A 25,547-nucleotide genomic window follows, 5' to 3' on the forward strand; every position below is an offset into this window, starting at 1 on the left:
TTTTTTTTAATTGATTTAATAATGCGAGTCCATTTGAAAATGTTGTATGAGTTTTTGGGTAGGAATTCATAAGTTTCTTACGTCTTCCTACTCCCTTCCAAGCATGTTAAGATTATTGTAGTACAAAAATATGTATCTTGTGCATTCCTTGTAAATGTGTGTCATTTTATACTTCTATCATGTTTGAAATAAATATTTTCCTAGTTAGCTTTGCTCACACAAAAATAAGTTATGAAAAGTAACATAAAAAATTATTTTGGTATGCTGTTTTAGGTGTTGAAGTTTCACCAACCGCTCTGTAAAATCAATACCACAGCAGAGCCAAACTCTTTAGACAGAAAATAACCTTACAATAACAAAGCTTGTGCATAAAACACTTTAGGTCTGTACCTTCCTCACAAAACAAAATAAATGTCATGGGATATTAGATCTTATGAGCAAATCTGATGCCTGAAGTCCCAGAAATGGAAAATACATCAGCAAAAGCTCTTAGGATGAGTTTATGGCATGATAAGTTGAAAATGGAGGGAGAGAGTATTAAAAAAGTGAGCATTTTAGATGAGACAATTAGTTGTTAAAAATATTATTTTATTTTAAAAGCATACTGTTGGGAAGTTAAACTTGAGTACACAGTATGCTTATAGGCTTGCCTTTGTTCTGAAAAGAAAACTGATGAGGGGATTTTATGGTAAAAACAGGTTAGATTGCTTCATGGTTGCCAACTATGTTGCTTTAACAACTGTTGACTCACCTTCATGTTTTTTGAACTGTGAGAAATTCCTTGTCTGATGAATGAGGAAATGTTTTGAAAACAAAAAACAAAGTCTCCATTGTTTTTTTTCACATTCGTCTAACCGAGACGTTCTACGTTTCACTCAGAAAATCTTCATGTGTTCCTTGGATTATATGGACAGGACAGATACTTTCTGCGTTTTGAGAAACTGAGAAGGTGTTTTCTAGATAGAAATGTGAAGAACTACCAACTCACCTTTCACCATGGCACACGGAGCTGCTCTACCCGTTTAAAGGAACCTGTTTCAACCAGTAAGCAAGGTGTTCGCTGTGACAGGCTTTCACTTACACTCTTGGTTGGTCTGAGGTGATTCTCATGGAAAAAGGCAAAGTAAGTACTTAGTTTATTTTATTTTCTGGTTTTTAAATTACCTATGAAATAAGCTTAAGGGTTTCCAAACTCCCAACATACAACAAGAACTATAATCGCTGCGTCATGACTGATTGTGATTGATTTCGTAAACCTGAATACAGCTTTCAGTTTTACTGCGCAAGAGACTGACTTCTAAATTATGATAAAACAATGGCACTGTTAGGCTATGCCAAATTTGATAAAGACTGACAAACTCAAAAAATATCAGGTATGTTTATGACAGAACATGGCTGACTGTATGATTAACAAGTACAGCAACAACATGGGGACAATGATTTGCCAACTTTCAGTTAGTGAGTTGATTAACGTGATTTAAAACGGCCTTAGTAGGTGGCAGCAAAACAATCTAAATGTTTGAGCCCGTCTTCTGTCTGCAGTTCAGCCGGTAGCCTGAACTTCTTCTGACTAATCGTGAGCTCATTAATGTCTCACTCTGTCTTTTTCTCTGTACTGAAACCACCATGCTACCCTAGATAATACCTTGAATAAATATATTTGATCTGACTCATTATTAAATGTAGCCATCTAGGTTCAACAGCCTTGTATAGCTGTGTAAAATGCTGCAGAAATATATGATGCTATCATCGATCTTCTGAATATAAAATAGTCTGACTTAAAAAAAAGATTCATTTATACTGGTCATACAATGTTTTAATAGAGATGAATTTTGGATTTGATTTAATGTCATTTTAAATAAATGAAAATAGAGGTGGAAATAACCAATGATTCATGTAGAAATGTGACAGTCTCACTTTTTATGGCTATAAATAGACAAGAGAAAGAAGAAAGTCCAGGTTTGCTGAGCCCTACAAAGAGAAAGACAAAGCTTCCCTTGTAATAATCCAAATGATTCTACTTTTAGGATGAATGTTGGTGAAGATGATCCAGCCATGAGTTTGTCTCCAGAAAAAAGAAAGATATGTTTATCTGTGACCGGTGGCTTGACTGAGGACTGTATCAAGAAGAACAGACATGAGAGGTAAGATGAATAATGAAAACTTTTATTTGCCCCTAGTGGTGAAGGGTACAAGGCTGCCAGGACATAAGGATTTTATTCCTTGTTACTTTTCCAAGGGAAATATAAATGATCCTTTGCTTGTTCAATTAACAATCTCTCAAAATGAGTGATCTACTGACTAGTTGTGGGTCATGGAGCTCTTCTACACATCATCACAGGCTGGCTCTTACCAGGGAAAGGTAATCTATCCCTCTCCAGGCTGAGTCTATAAAATGTTACAAATCTATAAATAATTCTGTTGAAACTAGGGGTGAAATGGGACTCCACTATCAGTTTCATATAAATATGTACCAAACAATTACAGCCTAGTTTTATACCTGAACAAATATGGAATAAAGTACACAATGCAACACTCTATTGCACAACTTAAAAAAAAATTGAACAAATCTAAACAGAGGAGTATCAGCGAACATCAATAGAGTACATAGCATCGCTCCACGCTCAACTGAGTTACTCACCTTAATGTCAAACTGAACGTAAACATCACCAGTACTGGAGAAAAATCAGTTAAAGCCCAAATCCAGCTTAGTGTAGCTGGATATGGGCTTCACTAAATCCAGCTGAGCATATGACAGAACACAATAGTCCATTACATCTGTAATTACCAGTCCCTCTGATTAGAGGAGATTTCCCTAAAAGCTGCACTTTTATCATGCAAGTTGTATGATGCATTCAAGTACATCTGGTACACTCAATAATCTAAATATCAAAGAGATTTAAACTTATTTATTCAAAACAACAGCACTGACCACTTTGAATTGTTTTTACTGTTGTATAATCCATCCATAGTTATTGGCTTTACCTGCTTATCATTTATTGATAAGAAATGTCTAACCAAATGTCCAGTTTTACAGTAGTCAAACCATGATGTCTGTGTACCTTTAAATTCATTACAGTACCAATGCTCTAAACAAATTAAATTAAAAATTCAAGTTTGTTTTATGTTTTCCTTGCTATGTTTTAGCTTCAAACTCTTAAGGTTTTTGCTTGACAAACGTTTCCCTAACTTGTTTCTCCAGGTCTGACCAGAGAAGATGTCCCTCTCCAGGCTGTGAGTCAGTAAACAGTAAAAAATCCAGGGATTATCCTCTCGAGTTCAAAAAGTAAGTTTATCTATTGAATTTAAACCTACTAAGTTTATGTATAATATACCAATCTAAAAACTCAGAAATTTTGGGCAACTTAGTATAAAAACATGGTAAATTTACATCTATAAAATTCAGATCCATCTAATTTCTATAATTAAATTACATTTATTTCAGCTAAGTTCTATCAAACCCATTTAGTGAATATATATAAATGTATCTCAATTAAATAGTCTAATTTTGCTTTATTTACCCCTTTGTTTCAAGGTCAATTTATTTATTTTTTTCAGACTGAGAAATGTATATATACTAGCTCTCATCTAAGCTTCACATACCTTTGTCTGAGTTTGTTTATTAAATTTTCTTCTCAGCTCTAATCAGGGAAGATGTCCGTCCCCAAGCTGTGAATCCATGAAAAGTGACAAATCCAGGGATTATCCTCTTGAGTTTAAAAAGTAAGTTCATCAACTGAATATTAAGGCAAATAATAAAACATACATAAATCTTCTCTAGGTGCTTCACAAAAAGTTTGGTAAATTATATAGTTCTCCATACAAATAAACAATTTCACCTTTAATTTCTATAATTAAATGTCACTATAATCTAGATTGCAGTCAATCTATATTATAAAAATATCTAAATACAATGATCAAATAATTTTTTTTTAATGATTATTCATTTTACCAAGAGGCACTGAGTTCCAAAATGTTTCTTTTTTCTGTTTTTTTTTTTCCAGGTCTGATCAGGGAAGATGTCCCTCTCCAAGTTGTGAATCTATGAAAAGTGACAAATCTAGAGATTATCCTCTGGAGTTCAAACAGTAAGTTAATCTATTAAATATACCCCAATTTATGAGGCACCATTCACAACATTGAGGCACTTATACAGCAACATTAAAAAGTTCAATGTAAATTTCTATAACCTAAAATACTTTAGTTTATTTTTCTTAGTTTGATGATGGCAATTGACAAAATGTAATGTTAACTGCTTTTTTGATAATTGATGACTGTATGATGTTTTATGATGTAAAACACATTTCACCAACACCTCGCTGAGGAATTGTGCCATGGAAATAAGCTTGACTTGACTATTTAATTTCATTCCAAACAAAAGAAACTTGATCATCTAAATGTTATATTACTTTATTCAACATGTAAAGATTTCTATTGGTATCAGCAACCACAGTTTGAGACCCATATGACTGAGAAGTACAAAAATATATTTTTATGGTATTTCTTTTTTAAATGAATCTGTTTTACAGCAATTTATAATTTGTACAAATAAGACAGTTTCTATGTTAGTTACTAAAACAGTGAGTTTGTGTGCTCCTTTTCCCCCTCAATATTTACAATCCTGATTCTTTTTTGTAATAGTTTGGTTAGATTTTAGTAGTTCCACACAGTAGATAAGACAAAGTGATGCAACTGAATTCACAAACAAAGAAATGTCATGATTTTTGGGGGGTGTTTTTGTTTTAATTGCGTCAAATTTAAACCTACAAATGCTCCCAACCTACACTTTTATTTTGGCCCTCCATCTGTCTACTTCCATTATTTGAATAAATATGTCATTATTTTATGCTGTTTTCAGTTCAATGTTTAATAATTCCATTCCCCTGACTGACCTGCTGCACATAGAAACTAATTTTATTTTGTCTTGCAAATATCGAGTTGCATTTTAACTTGATTGTTTTTTGTATCTTATTTTGCCCCAGGTCTGACCAGGGAAGATGTCCGTCTCTAAGTGGCATGTCCATAAAAAGTGACAAATCAAGGGATTATCCTCTTGAGTTCAAACTGTAAGTTATCTATTGAATTTATAATTGCTTTGCAGTTTTCTAACCCATAATTTCCATCGATCTGCATTCTGCCTCAGTTTTTCCTCTTTGCCTCTGATTAGTTCTTCTGTCACCTCTGCCTCAGTTTATAAGCTCAGTGCTTCTCTTAGCTCATTACTGGATACTCCAGTTTTCATTTTTGTTACCCTGTCTGTTAACTCCTGCTGTCAACTTGGTTCCTTCACTATTCACTGTGTTGTGTAAGTCTTTTAGTTTTTCTACTTTTTCACATAGTTTCACTCCATCATGTGTTTCTGTATGCTTCGTGACTCAACAAAAAACAAAGCATGATTTTCATAGATTTCTTACTTATAGTTTTAGTTATTCCATCTCTTACTGCTATTGTTGCCAAGTACATACATATTCATTTGTGCTGTTTTTGTCAGTTTGCTTTGGTTTAAAGGTTTAAAAATTGCATTTCCCTGTTGCAAATAGAAACTGGCTGTAATGTTTTCTTTTAGGGATTTTGCGCCACTTTAATTTAAATGTTGTATTTTGAACTTTTTTTCAAGGACTCCAAGAGGTCCCTCTCTAAGCTGTGAATCCATAATAAGTGACAAATCTAGGGATTATCCTCTTGAGTTTAAACAGTAAGTTTATCTATTAATATTTACCAGAAGCCCACATTAGTCTAGACACTTTTTAAGACAAATGTCTGTCTGTCTGAACCATTTTAAGTAAATTATGTTAATTCAATGTATTATTATTATATTCTCAACCAAAATAACTTAGTCTATGTTATAACTATGTATCTAAATTGTCCAATTTTGTTATTTATTTTTTATCTGTTTATTGAAACTTCAAGATCTAATATTTTTGCCCGAGTTTCTGTAAAGAAACTAGCTTTAATCATTTTTCTTAAAGGCAGTGAGCTTCACATTTCATTGTTTAAATTGAACCTTTTCTTTGTTGTCTTGCAGCTCTGACCAAAGAAGATCTCCCTCTCCAAGCTGTGAATCATTAAAAAGTGACAAATCTCGGGATTATCCTCTTGAGTTTAAACAGTAAGTTTATCAATTAATACTAAATCAACTTATGAAAGCATACACATGCATTCTTGTGTATGGCACCAAGGCACCATATGAGATGACTTATATTCAGCACACTTCAAGAAAACATGTTGATTTTTTTATCTATCTTGTGGATTGTTTGTGTTTGTGGGGTTTATTCATCCATAGGAATTACTTGTGTCTTCTCCACAGAAGCTACCAGGAAACAGCAGAGCATTTTACAGTTCCTCAACAAAACCTGGTTCCAATATTTAAGGTTTGTAATAATGTTGAGTTGCACCTCTAACTACCGCATGTGGTCATCTTGGGAGAAATGGGATCTGTCTGTCAGTTCTAACATATACCTGACAGTCTTTCATTACACAAAGACTTTAAGATTTAAAGACCAAATTTAAATAGTTCTGAATTAAGTTCCAGTTTTATTTTACATGTAGTCTGGCCTTAGATAAAGAACTAAAACATGAGTTAAAATAAGTTAGGACAAGGTAAAATATTTTATATGAACTATTCGTTTTATTCATGTTGTGTTACAAGTCTATATTTATACCCTGCAGATATTTAGTATGGTAGTTAATTTACTTTGATAAAATATTTAATCAAAAGGGTTTATTATCAGCTTCTGAAAAGGAAAACAGATGATTAAAGTGAGAAAGTCATATTCTTCAGATTGTGATGTTTATAGATTAATCTTTCGTAAATAAAGAAATGTAGCTGAGTTTCTAATATTCCTGATTTGAAGGTTTCATTGTAAACTGTTCTATCACAGATCCTCGAGGAGAGCATTGTTGCTTTTATAAAGAATGAGCTGAAGAACTTCCCAAAGCAACAAGATCACAAAGAAACATGTCTGAGCCAAGAGGAGGATGCAGATGAGAAGAGGAGCAGCAGCGATGCTTTTCTTGCCATCGCTCTGCAGTTTCTAAAAAGGATGAAACAAGGGGAGGTGGATTCCTCTCTGTTGAACAGTAAGAAACTTTTAATTACCATTTTAATTACCATCTGGTCATTTCTTCTTATAGACAGATTGGACCAGAAATGTACTCATCAAAACACAATCCTGATTGGCTGTAGCTAAAGCAAAGTACTTCTGCATCATCCTTAGCACTTCATTATTTTATGAACAACACTCATTTCACCAGCTGTTCTTATATGATATATTGCAGCATATATTATATTAGAATATTTAAAAGTTTCTATTACATGTTGAGACTTTATCTTTCAATAAGGAACAAGCCAAACCTCTTTCAAACATCATCCCTCTGCTACTGGTGTTAAATGTCTAACTATGGGAGAGTAAAGAGTTAAAATTGTTCTTTGCTGTTTCTGCTGTGGATTCAACTGAAGTCCTGCCTTAAGGGAACTGGACAAACCTGTTAGCTTTAAACAAACAAGGAACTTTGACTTGTTTTTACACCTTTAACTGAACACACACAGGCACAAAGACAATACAAGATAAATTTAATTGTTTACTTTCCTTATCATTATCAATAGCTATTAACTGTATTTGAAACAAATAAAACTTTAAATTACATCTAATGAAACTTTTGGAGGCTAAATGAAGGAAACAGTTTTTACCAAGATAAGATAAATTACTGCTGATATTCACTGATAATCATTTTTTTTTTTCACTTTGGTACATATTTCCTCAGTTAATGGAGTCTAAAAGTGCTGTCAGTTTTGGAAACATGGGCATTTTGATGCTAATTCTGCAGAAGGAGGGTTACGAAACATCATGTGATGCTGCTTTGATGTAATGGCTTAAACCAGCTCATCTGGTTTGCTGTATGTGTTTTTTTTTTCTTTTGCTAAGGTGCTGTTGTGAGTCAGTGTGCAGTGAAGAAACAAGCTCACCTGCCTGGAAATGATGAACTTTCTATAGAACATGACATCCAGGCAAGACCTGAGAGGTAAACTGAGAACTTCAAAGCTCTTTTTTTCTTTTAGAAAAATTTGTAACTGCTTTTCGCTTGAGTAGGACTTAATGCATGGAGAGTACTGGCTGAATGCTTCCATAGCTGTAGAGTCAAAAGTCTCCTTAATTCATGCCTTGTTGGCTTAGATTGTTTCTAAAGTCTTAGAATTGAGTAATGAACTCCCTGAGCAACAAACTTTCTGGATGATTACTGGTCACAAAGATCCTGCTGAAGTGGTTTAGAAGGACATTAGTTGAGATCTGGATCAGCTTCATGACATGTTTTCAGAGTTTGTCCAGAGACACAGTCATGACGTTTTTTCCCCGTATTTACAACAGCAAAAGGAACCATAAATACAGACATGAACACTATACGACCCAAACAGACGCCAAAATATATTTTTAACTGCTCTTATATGATTTATAAGCAGCAAATTAGACAATTCCAGGTGATAAATTTTGCGCAGCACACTCATTAAACACAATGCATGTTTTTAGACTGTGGGAAGAACATAGAGAACCCCGAGATAATCCATACAAGCATGACACATTCATCTCTTTGCTACTTACATTTTATAAAGACTTGGAAGACAAACAGTTCTATCTGGATTTCATCAGCATCAGTCATGTCTGCCTGTCAAATCACAGCCTCCAGGAAGACCCTGTTCATGGGCCAAAGCTGTAGAGACAAGCTTTGAAAAGTCAGTCCAATAACATTCTTATGAACTGGCATTTAAAGGAAACCCATAAAATGTCAGATATTTAATCTCCTAAAAGCTCAGATACAAGCACCACCATGCTTGTATGAAACGTGTCTAACTTTAATATTATGTCAATAAAGTGGAAGGTTTTTTTAAGGCAAACTGCATGAGGTTTTAATATTTCTAAACCTACAAAGAAATTATTTTACTCTTGTTCTCTTAAGACCTTACTAAAAGGCTGTAGGAGCAAATCCCTTTGTGTCTTTATTTGGTCCTATATATGCCTAATTTCTTTTAGGCCTAACTAAGGAATTATAAACTATCCGTTTCCAAGCTGCATGTCCAATAAAAGTGACAAACTTATGTGATCAAACATGAAGTTTCTTGTAAATTTTCATGTTTTGAAATACAGGAATAACATTACAAATGTTGTTAGGCCTTTCCTTATTACTGTTTCCTAATTTGGGTTGACTACATCCAATTAATTCAAATAAATAATTTCTCCATAGAGTTCACCATAAACCGTTAGAGGACTTCATCACTCATCAAACAAACCTCAAGGTTAGTAGGTCAAAGTTTGGTGTCATGACAAAAAATATTCTATAGGTATTTCTCCAGTAAGTGTTGCAATTACAGTTATTAAAAAGCTAATTTATAATTTCAATTTTAAAATATGTTTTCACAGATTCTTGAAGATGATATTTTACACTTTGCAAAGAACGAGCTGCAAACTTTCTGCAAGATTTTAAGTCAAGATTTATCTGAATCCTCTGAGAGTCAAGAGGTGGAAATGGATCCCCATGAAGACGAGAATGAAAAGAGAATCATCAAAAAGGCTTTTTTGAAAATCACTCTGGATTTTATGAGGAACATGAAGCAGGAGGAGCTTGCTAACGCTCTGCTAAACAGTAAGATGGTTGTGATACTTATACTTATACATGTGTTTGTGTGTTCTTGTTGCAAAACCATGAAATCCCCATGAAATACATTGGCAATGTGATAAAGTCAGAACAAGTTTAGAGCACAAAATCACAAATCTTTTTTCTTTTCTTGTCATTTTGTTTATGCAAACTAAATTGTTTCAGGTCATATCCAAAAATGTATATGTTCCTAAATTACAAAATGTGCTGTCCTTTTGTTTTTCAGAGAGTGTTATAACCTTGTGTCAGCATACACTCAAATCTAACCTGAAGAATAGGTTTGGTTACATGTTTGAAGGATTGGACAAGTCAGGGAATCCAACGCTTCTGAACCGGATCTACACCGAGCTTTATATCACTGAAGGAACCCCTGCTGAGGTCAACTGTAAACATGAAGTGAAGCTGATCGAAAGGGCATTCCTGCGACCAACTAAACCAGAATTAAAAATTAGACGTGAAGACATCTTCAAACGCTCAACAGAAAGAGATAAACCAATCAGAACAGTTATGACTGAGGGAGTGGCTGGCATAGGGAAAACAGTCTTGACAAAAAAGTTTGCACTGGACTGGGCTGAAGGAAACATTTACCAGCACATCCAGTTCATTTTTCCATTGTCCTTCAGAGAACTAAACATGTTGATGAGGGAAAAGATCAGTTTGGTAGAACTTATTCATCTCTTCTTTCCTGAAATCAAAGAAGCAGGAATTTACACCTTTGAAGAGTTCAGAGTTTTGTTCATCTTTGATGGTCTGGATGAGTGTCGACTTCCTCTGAGCCTGAAAACCAAAGAGGTTCTGACTGATGTTACAGAGCCAGCATCATTAGATGTGATGCTGACAAACCTCATCAAGGGGAAATTACTTCCCTCAGCTCGCATCTGGATCACAACTCGACCTGCAGCGGCCCATCAGATCCCCCCTGAGTTTGTTGACCTGGTGACTGAAGTCAGAGGATTCAATGATCCTCAGAAGGAGGAGTACTTCAGAAAGAGATTCACAGAGGAAGAGGAAAGCAGAAGGATAATTTCTCACATCAACTCATCAAGAAGCATCTTCATAATGTGTCACATCCCTGTCTTCTGCTGGATCACTGCCACTGTTCTGGAGGACGCCATTAAAACCAATCAGGAAAGAGACTTGCCCAAGTCCCTGACAGAGATGTATGTCTATTTCCTGGTGGTTCTGTCCAAAGTAAAAAATATAAAATATGACAGAAGAACAGACATTGATTCCTTCTGGACTCCAGAGACCAAGGATACAATTCAGTCATTGGGAAAACTGGCCTTTGATCAGTTAATGAAAGGCAACCTGTTTTTATATGAATCTGACCTGACTGAGTGCGGCATTGACGTCAGAGCAGCCTCGGTGTATTCAGGGGTGTTCACAGAAATCTTCCAAGAGGAGAGAGGACTGTTTCATGAGAATGTTTTCTGCTTTGTCCACTTGAGCATTCAGGAGTTTTTAGCTGCTCTTCATGTCCATCTGACATTCACCAACACCGGAATCAATCTGCTGGCAGGAGAGGATTCAGCTCCGACCACCTTTGAGGATTTCCATCAGTGTGCTGTAGACAAAGCTGTACAGAGCCCAAATGGACATCTGGACCTGTTCCTTCGCTTCCTCCTGGGTCTCTCACTGGAAACCAATCAAACTTTCCTCCAAGGCCTCATTACAGTAGAGGGATCAGAAAGCAGCTCCAGTCAGAACACCATACAGTACATCAAGAAGAAGATTGGGGAAAACATCTGTATTATGAAGAACAACAACCTATTTCACTGCCTGAGCGAACTGAAAGACTGTTCACTAGTAGAAGAGATCCAAGCGATTCTGAGACCTGGGAAGCTGCCGGCAGACAAACTGCCACCTGCCAAGTGGGCAACGCTGGTCAACATCATCTTGTCTTCAACGGAAAAGCTGGATGAGTTTTACCTGAATAAATACTTTGAATCAGACAATGCTGCAACTGGCCTGCTAACAGTGATCGTAAACTCCACTAAGGCTGTGTAAGTTAATGAACAGCATCACATCCAAATTCAATATAAATACTGAAGTGAATTATGTTAACTGTCCGGTGAATATTGTGATTTTAGGTTGAGCTGCTGTAATCTGACAGACATGAGCTGCAGTGGTTTAGCTTCTGCTCTCCAGTCCAGATGCTTATTGCTGAAGGAATTGGATCTCAGTAACAACGACCTGAAAGACTCAGGAGTGAAGCTGCTGTGTGAAGGCCTGCGTAGTCCTCACTGCACACTGGAAACCCTCAGGTCAGTATTTATCTGGTTTAAAGAAACACTTTTCAAATCAAAATATAGTGTTGATCAATATGTACATATCAGACAGACAGTAAAACTGTAAATACAGACACCAATAACACATCAAACCATGTTAAATAGCACAGTCATTCTTCTAAAAAATATTTTTCTACTCAAAATTAATGCATGCCTCTTTTTATGTAAAGCCTTTCAGGCTGTCTGATCACAAAGGAAGGGTGTGCTGATCTGGTTTCATCCTTGAGATTAAATCCCAGCCACTTGAAAAAGTTGGATGTGAGCTACAACCATCTGGAAGAATGTGGAGTGAAGCATTTTTCTGCAGGACAGAAGGACTTAAAGCTGGCATTGCAGACTCTCAGGTATAAATAAATTACAGCTTGTATGCATTATAATTAGTTTTGAGATATTCATGTCCTTTTATATTAATATAAAATGTTCTGAATGTTACTGCTGGGGTTTGTTTCAGGTTTGAGCCGAGTGGATCACAGTTCTTAAAACCCGGTCTGAGGAAGTGTAAGTATGAAAGAAACATTCAAGCTTATGCAAAAAAACAAAATCAACAAAGAACTCACTTAACATTTCATACAAATAAGCATAAATATCAAGAACTGTTAAAAGATTGAACAGATAATGAACTGATTTCTGTCCATCAGATGCCTGTGAACTCATGCTGGACCCCAACAGTACTCATAAAAACCTAATACTGTCAGATAACAACAGAAAAGTGACAGTGGGAGGAGAGCAGCAGCCTTATCCTGACCATCCAGAGAGGTTTGATGTCCTGGAACAGCTGCTGTGTACAGACGGTCTTGCTGGGCGCCGTTACTGGGAGGTTGAGTGGAGAGGAAAAGTTCACATTGCAGTGACATACAGAAGAATCAAGAGAAAAGGAGAAAATGATGACTGCAGTCTTGGGAAGAATGACGAGTCCTGGAGCTTGCTGTGCTCTGATAATGGTCACTCTGGCCTGCACAAAAATGAAGTGGCTTCCATCTATGGAGCTCCGTCAAACAGAGTAGGAGTTTACCTGGACTGGCCTGGTGGCATTTTGTCCTTCTTTGCAGTGTCGTCTGGAAAAATGACCCACCTTCATACATTCCACGCCAAGTTCACAGAGCCGGTTTACCCAGCTTTCAGGATTACTGAGCCAACGGGTTCATCTTTGTTTTTCAGCCACATTTTGTAAATTTGTTATAGATTCCACATGTGAACACTTGAGAGAATCGCCTGTTGCAGCCAGAGTGAACAGCTCTGAAATCCTCTACACTTTAAAACAAACATAACTTAATTAATTCTCATCAACTTGTTCTTTGTGCTAAATGGGGTCAGCTGCAAGGTCTTTCAGGTCTGATTAGCCCACAGAGTTAAATTTGATAGCAGGAAGTAGTCCTGGTCAAATCGGGTCATATAGATAGTGGTTGACTTAACAAAAATATAGCACTGTATTCTCTTTCTTCCCCAGCTATGTAAAGTTATTGTAGAAAAAAAAAAAAACTTTTTTTGAGGGGGGACTTCTGTCTTTTTTACACTTCAGGACTTCTGTACCTTTCAGCAAGATTGTAAATATTTAGATTTCTGTCTTGATATGTGTTTTGGTTTCAAGTTGCTAGTAAGAAAGTCACACAATTAAAAAAAAATTGTCATGTTTAGAACAAAAGATTTATCTTTGTGATGTATCTTTTACAGATTGAACGTTTAGTTTGATTAAATACAACAGTTAAGTTAATCTGTTGATTTGAGATTAATAACGATGACTTGATTTTCAATAAGCAGAGAAAAAATCAAGTCATTAAAGATGATCCCAAGATTTAATGGATGTATGTAGACATGTAAAGACTTTCAATGTAAGAAATAAACACTTTCACAGATCCATGTAATATTTTCTCTTCTGATTCAAAATTCTTCAACAGTGTCCAACCATAAAAAATTTTTATCATTGTATTTTATTATTTAGCTTAGTCAGTTTACATTTTCTGCAGGCACACTAACAGAATGTTTTCTGTAATCAGATGTTTCTTCTTTGTACGTTTAATATTTTCATATTAATAATCAAAAAGTCTGTGTAGTAGTGACAACTTCTTCCTCAAATTGTCCCAGAGTCAGTAGGATGTTTTGTCAGGTACAAGATATTTTTTCAGGTTTGAAGAAATAAATTATTTTCAATAATAGATCAGTAAACCCATACATGTGAGTTCTGACCATAGAAGCACTAATAAACTATTAGCCGACTTCAGGAATTACGATACTATATTTTACATGCTTTATTTCAATTCCACTGAGGTGTTATGGGGTTTGATGAGTTCTGCTGATCCTCAGATTATGGCAGCTTTCATGAACTGGAAGAGAAACAAAATAAAGACACAAATAATGTCAAGCTGAATCAAAATATGGAAAGTTTCTGTAAAATAGCACTATGGAGGCAAAATACACTTTATTAAATTCCTTCTTTTTTTGGCCTTTAGTTTAGTTGTTATGATGTTAATGTAATACCCAGCAAAGAACAGCAGATGTCACTATTTGAAATCCTTTGTAAATACATTTAACACAGTCAAATTTCTCAAATTAACTTAAAAGCTAATTTAAGCAAATTAAATTAGAATACTGATTCCTTCATCAATGTCCTTCATCAAAAATAGCTTTGATCTCCAATCATCATATTTGAAATCTGTAAGATTGTAAATATTAGTTGGTAAAATCTCCCAGAGATACAACAGATTTTCCAAAAAACAAGAGTCTACTCACCTGGTTGAATGAGAAGCTTGCAACCCTGCAGTCACATGACAGATTCAGCAGATGAGCCTGGAAACGATCTGAGAGAAGAAGCAACAATCGAAAAGTCACTCATAATCTTCATTGTATAAACTGATTTTTAATAACATGTAACCTACTGTTCCTTAGAAAATGATGGAAGACAAACATCATAAGCACCTTCATGCATACAAAAGCCAAAACATAAACAATATCAAGTGTTGCAACAGAAAATATAAGTTTTATGAAAGTACCTTTAAGGATTTTAAGTTTTGTCAGGGCTGCAACATAACTGTCATAGTTAACTCCACCGTTGGAGCTGTATTCAAGCCAAAGTGCTCTGAAGGTTGCCTCATCTAAATTGAAATCTGCAAGTTAGAGAGCAGGAATTAGTACAGTAAAAACAACTGTAAATCTGAAAAATATGCAAGAAATGTGGATGTTTGTTGTGGAAAATATCCTATTTTGTGTTACAAATGCCAGTAGGCTTATATTAAAATATTACATTTGACACTGGAGGTGTAACAGCACAACTAGAAATATATTTCCATTCCTGATATCTGTGTTGCGCCAATATAAGGAATTTCTGTTTTGCTGCAAATTTTGCACATATTTGTAATAAACACATAACATACCATGGGAAGCAACCACCTTTTTCATTTGGGTTTGTGTGACAGCAGATGGACCCCTGCTCTCATAGTTTCCCAAATATTCTCTCCTGATTGCAGCCACATAGTGCTCCAGTTTGAAAAACTCAACCACATCCAGGTCTCCGGATTTATCTGCCTGAATGTGTCAGTTAAAGAACAGAAAACTTGTCATGTTCAAGACTGTGATGAGGATCATTTGGTGAGGATCTTACATGGATTTTCTCCTAACTATGTTTACTACAACTTGTCGCATTTTCTGTTTTGTAGAAACAGAACCTTCTTTGAATCTGAAGCGGCCATCTGCCCCGACAAACCGGAGGTTTGAGAAGACAGAGCAGATACACAAAAAATACAGATCTGATGTAGGAGTACTTTCTATATTAATAAAAAGTAAAAGGGGAATAGCAGGAGAAGGAGACATTCAATTGTTGACAGCATTACCTCAGCTACTGCCCTCTTCACCACAGCTAAACTATAGTGGATTTGAATATAGTAGCTTAAAACACTCACAAGTCTCTACTTTTAATTTTATAGAGAACCAGTTATGGGTGCTTCAAATGTATCATCCTTTTAATTGCAAATGGTATCAAAAACAGAACTGAAGGTAATTACATCCTAACATAAATCTATTAGTGGCAGGAAAAAAAATCCAATTTAAAATCAATCTGCAAAGTTTTGATAACTGGAAATCACCAATAATCAGTTTTTTCAATAAACCTAGAATGATACTGTATGAAAAAGTAATTTTTTTGCTAGATAATTGAATTTAATCTGTGATATTACCCACCTATTCTACTGCCATTTGTCCAATACTGATTTATGCAAGTAAGAGGTCCAAGATAGAAATCCTGACATCCCTATCAACACATTTTGGAACATCCGAAGGCGCACCAACGCAAGAAAGGAGATATTGTCCCTGAAGTGAGTTCTGGATCTGCTCTAAGTGGATTAACCCTCAAAAACCAACCAAAGGGAGGCATTCAGCAGGCCTCTGATCAAATCCAACCCTGCTGAAACCTTTTGAAGAAGAGGACCAGCAGTTCTAAGCTCCCCCACATGATGGCGCTCCTAACTTTATTCATAAGGCAGAGCACAGCCAACATATGGAAGAATAAAAGCACAAAGCAATGACAGCCCTCAATCCTTCTAACCATTATCAACCAGTTTGATGTATGACTCCAATAATACCAAAAGGAAATCAACATTTATGCAAAACAAAATCCAGAATATTCATTACAAAAGGATACATCCATCAGTACCAACAGCAGGTGTGCAGTCTTGAGAGTAAGCGCTGTTTTAAACAATGGGGAGAAACATTAGTAAAGTATTCCTACTCTATTTATGCAAAATTGTTAAATAGTGAATATAAACTTACATTCGCCACGGACTGTGTAGCCACCAGCATTCAGCTTAGAAAGAACCTCTTTGTCTCTCAGCATCTGAAGAAAAACACACAGTGAACACAGTAATACACACTGTCATAATTAAAAATAATAATAATAAAGAAAGGGTTTCTTTAGATATTCAATCAATTAGAATATGTGTCCTAAAAGCTTCTTTTAACATTAAATCATCATTTAATCATAACATCATTTTGGCATTAAAATGTTTATTGATGGTCTCATGTAATATTTTCATTTTAAATGTCATGTTTTTATTAATTGTATTTGGAAAATCATCATAGCTAACAGAAAGACAGGCTGTCAAATATTCTTCTGTGCTATTTGTGTTTTAGCTTAATCATTCACTATGCTTAGGTTGGAAACTACAGGTCCTTAATTTAACTTTTTTTGGTATAAATTCAAGTCCAAACAGTGAAATGTACTTGTAAAAATGTGTTTTCTTGTTAATAAAATGTTCCCAAATCCTACTGGGAAAAATGTAAATTTACTCAGAACAACAAGCTTATTTTTGCCGGATTCAAGCTGTTTTTTTTTTTTTTTTTTTTTTTTTTTTTTCATAGAGCTCCACAAATTATATTCCTAAATTTTGCCTTGTTAAAAATACACTTAATGTCAAGCTTTAAAAACACACATTATTTCTTCTAGGAAGTTAAGGCCCATACAGCAAAACAACTGTGTCCTTAATCCACATTTATAATAGCATTTCTTTTTTACAGTTTACATCCAAGAAACTAACAAAGAGGATTTTTAAAAACTACTAAGGCAGTCTTACCTCCTTTGTGTTTTCTTCCTGAGGGAGAAAGAGGAAAAAAATTAACATGAAAAATTTCAAATTCCATCCTTTAATTCAACTTTTTAAATATTTTAGTATTTAATTCTTACAGATATGCATGATTCCTCAGGGAATGCATGACATTGCAGCTCATTTGGCCAGGAGACTCCAAAATTGTTCATGAAACTCTCACAGTTCCTTCTGGCTTTTTCACAGAATGACCTGCAGGGACGCAGCACTTGGCCCTCCACACACTCCGGGGCGTACACCCTGCACAGAAACAGCTGTATGTCCGCTGAGCAGACGGTCTGCACAATAGAGCTGAAGAAGGACATCTTCATCACGGCCTCCCGTTGACTTGTGTGCCCCAGAAGATTAGGGACGATGGTCTGGTTGTAGGACAGGCCCTGGCACATGGGTATGGTGATGGGCTCACACATCTTCTCACTGCTTCTCATCCCATACTGCACAGACAAATACAAACTGAGCTTTGTTTGCGTTCACTACTGCTTCAATAAGCTGCAACATTTTTCATTTATATTAGATAAATGAATTCACTTCTAGCTCTGCCCTATAGTAATACCAAAATGTATTTAGTTCCATGTTTAAGAGAGTTCAAATAGGCCATCGTATTTGAAATAGGCCTATTTTAAATTTTGTAGAAAATCAGCAGACATACCTGTTCACATGACTCTGTGGTAAACTGTTCACATTTCAGGTTTTCAGGCCAGTTTAAGCCAAACCTGTTCATCAGCGGCTCACAGCCAGATTGAGCCTTCTCACAGAGCGTCCTGCAGGGAGTCAGTCCCTTCCCAAACACACATTTGGGAAGGTAGACAGAGCACAGGAAAGGCTTTAAATGAGCGGAGCATTCAAGCTGCACAAGAGGCGTAAAGTGATCTAGCGCCAGATTTGCCTCGTCCTGCGTTTTGTGGACAAAGATGTTGGGCAGAAATACTTCTGTATAGGACATGTCTTTGCAGAAAGGAGCAGTCATGGTCTGACATGTTCCCAGAACGAGAGAAGACTGGAAAAAAAAAAGAAATAAGTCAACATCAGGATCATTTTCATTATTTCATTGTAAGCAATGCTTTTTTGTGGATTCAGTGGAAGCAAAGGAATAAATTTCCCTTTTATGAAATCTTCTAATCTAAAGATATCTATAAATCCTAATGACAGTGAAATGGGAACCTTACCTCTTCGCATGACTCTGTGGTAAAGGACTCACACTTTAAGGATTCAGGCCATGGAAAACCAAAACTGCTCATCAGTGTCCCACAGCCCGAGCGGGCCTTTTCACAAAGGGTCCTGCAGGGAGCCTGGGGTCTTCCTAACACACATTTAGGTGTGTAGACTGAGCACAAGAAGGGCTTAAGTTGAGGAGAGCATTCAACCTTTATAAGTGGGAGAAACTGATTAATTGCCAAGCCTGCCTCTTGTTGGGATTTGTGGCCAAGAATATTGGGCAGAATAGTGTTTGAGTAAGACACATCTTCACAAATAGAGACTGTGATTGGCTGACATGTTCCTGGTGGGGCTTGTGTAACAGGGGTAGGTGGACCCTGGAAGCAAAAAAAAAAAAGAGGAAATCATAAATCTTCTATCCATCTATTCCTCCAAGTTCCTCATCTCCATCCTTGGTGACTGTCTTTAGTGTCACATCTTTGCTTTTTTTCCTCATTTTTGTAGCAGAAAACAGCTTCTTATTTAAAAGTAGGGTCCTAATTTTGAACTGGCCATTCTTGATTTAACTTTTTCACTTGAGCATAGGTCAGTCTATTTTATTGGGAGTTTTTGTGATAGGCCAATATAAAGTAACACATAATTGTGATTTGGAAGGATAATTAAACCTTGCTGTTTATTTTTTACAAGTAAACATCTTAAAAGCATGCATGTATTTAGTATGCCTGAGTGATATTTTGTGAAATGCTCCTTTACTGTAACTACAACTGTCAATTGTTGGCGGTATGTCTCTACACATCTAAAAGCTGAAATGTTTGCCTATTCCCATTTTCAAAATTGGTCAGATTGTGAGTATCAATGAAAGGATGCCAGAACTTCTAAATTAGATTTAGGTAAAGTCCTGAACCTTTTCTACAATTAAGATTTGAGCTAAATCATTCCATTGTCTCTCTGACTGTATCGTTGGGTCATTGTCCTGTTGGATGATGTTGCCCCCTCTACTATCTTTTTGCAGATTCTAATGGTGAATTGTATTTTCTGGATGATTTGCTGAGTTTCTTATCAAATATAATGTTTAGAGTAGTGTTTAGAGCATTATTCAAAAAGTTCCATTTTGGTTTATCCAACCTCACCTCCTTCTACAAGTTTACAAACTACATATTGCAGCTCAAGAGATAAATGCATGCCAGATTGCATGTGAGAAGAGGTTTGAAAAAGGGGGCAGCCTGTGTGACTTGCATGCAACCTCAGAGTTGCGTAATGCGCGGCTGCCTGGCTTGCCTTCAAATTCAGGTCCAGTGCTTCATCATCCACACTTTGAGCCTGGTCCTACCTCTCTTCTTTGAACACTGAGAGCTCTGGTCCCACTCAGACCGGCCACATGGTTCTGGTTTGAAGCCAGTTATTGGTACATTATCACTCAGAGTATGTACAGATCATTAGTGTAAGTTAGACTATAAAGTAAATTTCTACATCTCAAAGAGCTCTGTTCAGTCCATCATCTAAAAGTTGAAATAGTTTTGCAACAATGACCTGGCATCCTCCAAAAAATAAACATGAGTAAAGTGGGGATATATGCATTTTCCAGGCACATAGGGCCATTTAATAGTACAATAAAGCAACTATATGTTACCTTCAGTTGTTATAAAAATGTTGTATATATGAGACATAACTTAAAAGGAATTTGACTTTGCAAATTGATGCCGAAATTGGCCTCTATCTTTTTGAGAAACTCTTGTTTTTCTGACACTCCGCCTTCAGCACATCATCACAACAATGCTCCTCCATCATACCGTTTATGACTGATATTAAGAGTGTCAAAGTAGCTCGTATTATGAGCTCAGCAGATATGCAGTTCCACCAGGTGTTTGCTAATTGCTGCTGCTGCTGCTAGTCAGAGAAGGTGCTCTGTGATGTGGAAGCTCAGAAGCTTAATAAAGAAATCCCATTTGAGTTATGCAAACATGGCTGAGGAGGGTGCTCTGATCAGATGCAGTCAAACTTGAACTTTTTGCTCTGCATGCTAATTACTACTGCAGATCACCCTGAAAACACCATCCCAAGGTTATGCTGTGTGGATGCTTTTCATCATATGGGACAGAGAATCTGGTCAGAGTTGATAGGATTGTGAATGGAATTAAACACAGGGAAAGAAATCGAAGAAAATCTTTTATAGGTAGCAAAAGACTTGGAACTGGGGCAAAGCCTCACAACTCAGCAGGACAACCTCACAGTACACATAGGAAAGACTGAAGTGCAATGATTTTCAATGCATATTCATGTGTTATAATGGCCCAGTCAAAGTAGACATCTAAAAGGGGTTTAAGAGGCAAAGCTTTGAAATTGTGCAAAGAAGAATGGACAATAATTTTAGTCTATAGGAGTCCAAACAGACATGCCTCCAAAGACTAGAAAAAACAGTTCTGACTCAGCAAGGCAAATATGTAAACCACACTTTCCTATTTTTTGCTGTTAAAAAATAAAATGTGTTCTTTCAGTTTCACAGTGATGTGCTTCTTTGTGTTAGTCTGTCATAAAAAAAACAAACTATAAAACACAATGACGCTTGTTTAAGTTTAAGGTCCATGAATACCTTTGGCAGTAGTACTATAGTCACTAATTTATAATTTTCAAAACTACATACATCTTTATGGTTTACTACAGCCAGGGTTTTTAGACATTAGAGTAAAATTATAATTAAGAGTAATGTGCTTTTACATTTCATTTTCAAACTAAAACAAAATTCCCTCTCTGACGAAATTAAAGAATCTACATAGCTGTTTAGTTTTGTAACTGAAGAAAATCCTCCAAAGAGATAGAACTATTTAGAAATGTCTGATATTTACCTGAACGCAGCCAGTCAGTGGGAGACTTTCACACCGAAGTGTCACTGGCCAGGAGAGTCGTTTAGTTCTTAAGATGGGCTCACAATCCTTCTTGACCTTTTCACAAAGAGTCCGGCATGGTTTCACTCGACTTTCATCCCCTGAGCCACATTCAGGGACGACGACACGACACATGAGGATATTGACATGTGGGGAACAGCCTGTCTGCACAATCTGGCCAATCTGATGCACGTTGAAGCCCGTGACTCCATTTGGATAACGGGTAGTTTTGTATCCCACACTTTGACAAAAGTTGGTTGTTAGCGGCTTGCAGCTTGAACTGTCATCTTTTCCAGAGTGCACCTGCCGAAAAACATGCATGCACAGAACCACTAAGAATAAAAGCTTCATGATTCTCGACAACAGCCCGTATCCCAAAACTTCAACTTAGTGTGCTGCTTTTATTGGGAGGTGGAGAAAGAGTCTACCAATGGAGGTTTTACAAACAAGGTGCTTGTTTAAGACCACCGGTCACGTAACAAAACGATGCTCAACATGCAATAAAAACAAAGCTGTCTCACAGCAGGCGGTCGGTTCTGGGAAACTTCAACCCGACTGACCAAAATCCGTGAAGAATGCTCAACATCTGGTTGTGATTGAGATGCTTCTGAGTCACCACTCTGCAGAAAAAAATGGGTGGTTAGAGCCTGGCTGCTAGAAGCTGGCACAAGAAAGCTGAAGAAGTTACTTACTGAATTTTTATCGAGAATAAATTACGTCTGCTATTTGCAATGAGACGCTTAAGCAAGAACAGGCTAAATTTTAACACCTTTTATTGTGATTGTAAAGGTGTGAGAACAAAGTGATTCTAGTTCTTTGGCCAGTTTTTAAAGCAACATGCAGATCCAGTCATAAACACCAGTCTAAGAATCATCAAATAATTTCATGGATCCCCACAAAATCCAGCTCAATAGTCAAGACAAATCAATTTAAAGATAATGGATTTGAATTTACATGTTTTGTATAAAAATATTTCACAATTATAAATAAATTCTGTAAACCCAAACATGTTTTGATTCTCTCTTTTTTCCAGAATGTAAAAAGATAAAATTACAAACTTTTCAAGACTGTGTAGAAACCTTGTTTAAAACAAGGATCCCAATTGAAAACATCTATAACAATAAAAGCTGTTTTGGAAGCCTTGTTTGACTTGAAGCATATAACACAATTTGATAAATGAAAGTCCAAAAAAAAAAGAATAATTGAAAGTTCAAACAAAATTTCAACTAAAATTTTAACTATAGTTTAGTTATGATTAATGCAACAAGCTCACCTCTGTACAAGACTCTGTAGTAAAAGATTCACACCTTAAGGACTTGGGCCACTGAAAGTTATGAGTACTCATCAATGAAGCACATTCAGACCGTGCCTGTTCACAAAGTGTTCTGCAGGGTGGCTGGGCTTTTGATGAGACACATTTTGGTGTGTAGATAGAACAGAGGAACGGCTTCAGGTGAGGAGAGCATTGCACTTTCACAAAGGGCGTAAACTGGTGTATTTCCAGGCCTACGTTAGCTTGGGTTTCATGACCTAGTCTATTTGGCAGAATGGTCTTGTTGTAAGGCAGGCCAGTGCAGAAAGGGACAGTGATTGTCTCACATGTTGCTGGCGGAGCTACTGTCACAGAATTGTCTTCACCCTGTTAGAACAAAAAATACGATCATCTTAAAATACATTACAGTGTTGTGATAAAAAATATCAATTTTCTAGATCTAAAATAAACTCTAGACAAAAGGGGATTTGGGAACAAGTTGAGGAGCTTGGAATGGGTATTGGTGTGTGGGATGATGGACTTTGCTGGGTGGGGTGTAGAGGTGGAAGGAATACTCCTTAACTGCTCTTCTTGGCCCCATCTTGCGCAAACATTTTTAGTTATACAAATTAGATTGGGGCCAGGAAGCAAGCAGTGCAATCTTCAATACCCTTGTTGCATCAAGAGTTTGAATGTAGTCATGCACAAATACATTCATAGCAACATTTCACATTAAAACAAATGCCCATGCATGCACCCGGGACAAGGATGGGAGTGGCTGGGTGCTGGACATGTGGCACGGTCCTTTTCCCCCCATGCCTCTGCACCAGCACCAGTTTGTAAATTATTGGTGATGTGGGGATGGCCTTCGGGTATACGGCAGTGTTGCAGAGGTTGGGTAGGGATGTTGATGTGATGTTGCTTATTCAGGGAGCTGGCCACATCAGTGTGGTGACTTCTTGATTGTTGCTCTCTATACTTCTCATGGATATGTTGGGCCAGTTGTGGACTTCAGGGACAACGCCACCAGGTGGGAGAATACTAAGCTCTCCCTTCTTTGGTCCCTCTGAGTTCCAGACATGGTGGGGGCTGATGACTGACCAACAGGTTCATAACAGGTTGGGTAGTCTTGCTCGGACACATTAGGTGGATGTCTGGCCAGCAGGATGATGTGGTTCTGGCTTTGGTCTGCACTGGAGATGTGGGTGCATTGCAGAACTGGAGGATTTAATGCCCTGCATCTCTCAATTCACCTTTTCTTGCATATGGCTATCCTATGGAGGTATCTGGTTAGACATCTGTCTGCAGCGGAAAGGTCATCTGTGTTTTTTTGCACTGAGTGTTGCAAGGCTTATACTACTAATGAAATCACTATTCTAATAACTTCACATCTCCAGGTGATAAATTCTGATTAATTTAATCAAATCAGTCATGCAATGACAATACCAACCACATTTGTCTCTACCTAAAGACGATTTGCCATGATACTTTTTTTAATAAAGACTTATCTAAGCTGTGCTGAATGATGCCTTTCTTCCCCTTTCAACAAATCTTAGACAAATATTTTAATTATATCATCATGTTCTGCAGAGCCCGGACAATAATCAATCTAATTCAGATCTGGAACAGTGATGCATCTACAAGTTGGTAGTACAGCAACTCCTGAGGAATGGAGCTGAAGACCCCTGGCATAAAGTCATGTCTCACATTTCATGAACCACAAAGTTAAAAAAGGTAAAGAAGTTACTTATTTTGAAAACTCTGTTTGTGCCTCCAATGAACTCAAAGTGAAAACTTGATCAAGTTATACTAACCTGCACACAGTTAGACACTGGTAAAGAGTCACACCGGAGCCTCGACGGCCAGAATAACCACTTTGCTCTAAGAGTGGACTCACAATCCCTCTTGACCTTGTCGCAGAGTGCTCGGCATGGCTTCTTCTGGCTTTCATTTTCTGAACCGCATTCAGGTACAACAACGCGACACATGACCGTGGCGATATGTGGTGAGCAGGCGGTCTCCACCGTCTTACCAGCTTGGTACAGGCTGAACCCTGGGGCCCCGCTTGGGTAAGGAGTAGAATTATATCCCAAACCTTGACAGAAACTGGCTGTTACTGGCTTGCAGGTTGTCCTGCCATCTGTCCTAGATTGTGTCTGCTGCAGAAATAGCAGCAAACAGGTAGACACGAAAAACAATTGCCTCATGGTTCTCAAACAAACTCCTGGACTATTTTAAAGCTTTTGGGTGGGTTGTACTGGCATGTATCCGCTCTTTAGGAGGTGGAGTACAAATTCACTGATGTTTTTTTTTTTTTTTTTTTTTTTTTGCAGTGATTTAGGAACACTAGTATAATATACATCAAAATGATCCTAAAAAATAAAATACAAGTCATGCTGGCCTCAGGGCAGAGGCTCTCTCTCTCTCTCTCTGAAATATTCAGTCCAAATGCTCGAGAGAGTTGTGGCATGTAGCACATCTGCTTTTAATAATATGCCTTGTGTTTGAAGAAAGGGGTAAAACATTTGTTCCATAAATCAGTATTTCAGCAGAAAAAATAAGGAAGCTTTGGTGTTATGAAAATTAACTTTTTGCTCAGGAGCAGCAAGAGCATTGTGCACATGAGATAGAAGGCCAGTTTTAACAAATGGAAACCAAATGTGGTCTTCTTTCTCTCAAAGACCCTTTAATCCAGAGGTTCCCAAACTGTGGGGCGCGCCCCCTAGGGGGGACG

At 36.9% G+C, this 25,547-nt stretch overlaps 2 protein-coding genes across 8 annotated transcripts; one reads left to right on the forward strand and one right to left on the reverse strand.

Annotated features, from left to right (window-relative positions):
* The first annotated feature begins 753 nt into the window (after nt 1–753).
* LOC106953983 (protein NLRC3-like) lies at nt 754–13,798 on the forward strand. Of its 6 annotated transcripts, XM_015043160.1 has the most exons (18): nt 754–1,123; nt 2,028–2,144; nt 3,203–3,286; nt 3,640–3,723; nt 4,005–4,088; nt 4,983–5,066; nt 5,618–5,695; nt 6,026–6,109; nt 6,308–6,371; nt 6,882–7,080; nt 7,926–8,022; nt 9,238–9,289; nt 9,414–9,636; nt 9,875–11,651; nt 11,739–11,912; nt 12,107–12,280; nt 12,388–12,434; nt 12,575–13,798. In XM_015043160.1, the coding sequence occupies exons 2-18, from the start codon at nt 2,029–2,031 to the stop codon at nt 13,105–13,107; spliced, it is 3,954 nt and encodes a 1,317-aa protein (XP_014898646.1). In that variant the 5' UTR covers nt 754–1,123; nt 2,028; the 3' UTR covers nt 13,108–13,798. The 6 variants fall into 6 exon arrangements, with proteins under 6 accessions (XP_014898646.1, XP_014898649.1, XP_014898647.1 ...); XM_015043163.1 differs by lacking the exon at nt 6,026–6,109; XM_015043161.1 differs by lacking the exon at nt 5,618–5,695.
* A 366-nt stretch (nt 13,799–14,164) lies between these two features.
* On the reverse strand, nt 14,165–25,064 carry LOC106953986 (uncharacterized). 2 transcript variants are annotated; one of them, XM_015043167.1, is made up of 14 exons: nt 24,628–25,064; nt 22,835–23,200; nt 22,083–22,181; nt 21,523–21,867; nt 18,691–19,056; nt 18,174–18,521; nt 17,605–17,958; nt 17,495–17,512; nt 16,695–16,758; nt 16,567–16,610; nt 15,305–15,455; nt 14,924–15,037; nt 14,664–14,731; nt 14,165–14,257 (listed from the first exon to the last, which is right to left on the reverse strand). In XM_015043167.1, exons 1-14 carry the CDS (start codon nt 25,018–25,020, stop codon nt 14,234–14,236), a joined length of 2,754 nt encoding a protein of 917 aa, XP_014898653.1. In that variant the 5' UTR covers nt 25,021–25,064; the 3' UTR covers nt 14,165–14,233. The 2 variants fall into 2 exon arrangements, with proteins under 2 accessions (XP_014898653.1, XP_014898654.1); XM_015043168.1 differs by having other exon boundaries at nt 21,523–21,864; nt 24,628–25,063.
* Nucleotides 25,065–25,547: the final 483 nt, after the last annotated feature.

The sequence above is a fragment of the Poecilia latipinna genome, unplaced genomic scaffold (assembly GCF_001443285.1).
Source record: "Poecilia latipinna isolate Pla-1442-1.1 unplaced genomic scaffold, P_latipinna-1.0 Scaffold619, whole genome shotgun sequence".
In the NCBI taxonomy this organism is placed as follows: domain Eukaryota; kingdom Metazoa; phylum Chordata; class Actinopteri; order Cyprinodontiformes; family Poeciliidae; genus Poecilia; species Poecilia latipinna.

What these genes read in the sequence shown, in the direction of transcription:
- LOC106953986 (XM_015043167.1), bottom strand. Translation starts at nt 25,020, where the DNA reads ATGAGGCAATTGTTTTTCGTGTCTACCTGTTTGCTGCTATTTCTGCAG. An exon ending in CACTGACTGGCTGCGTTCAG is followed by an intron (nt 19,057 to 21,522) that starts GTAAATATCAGA and finishes TTTTGCTTCCAG; the next exon opens with GGTCCACCTACCCCTGTTAC. An exon ending in AAAGGTGGTTGCTTCCCATG is followed by an intron (nt 15,038 to 15,304) that starts GTATGTTATGTG and finishes TCTAACTTGCAG; the next exon opens with ATTTCAATTTAGATGAGGCA.
- LOC106953983 (XM_015043160.1), top strand. Translation starts at nt 2,029, where the DNA reads ATGAATGTTGGTGAAGATGATCCAGCCATGAGTTTGTCTCCAGAAAAA. An exon ending in TATCCTCTTGAGTTTAAACA is followed by an intron (nt 5,696 to 6,025) that starts GTAAGTTTATCT and finishes GTTGTCTTGCAG; the next exon opens with CTCTGACCAAAGAAGATCTC. An exon ending in GTAAACTCCACTAAGGCTGT is followed by an intron (nt 11,652 to 11,738) that starts GTAAGTTAATGA and finishes TTGTGATTTTAG; the next exon opens with GTTGAGCTGCTGTAATCTGA.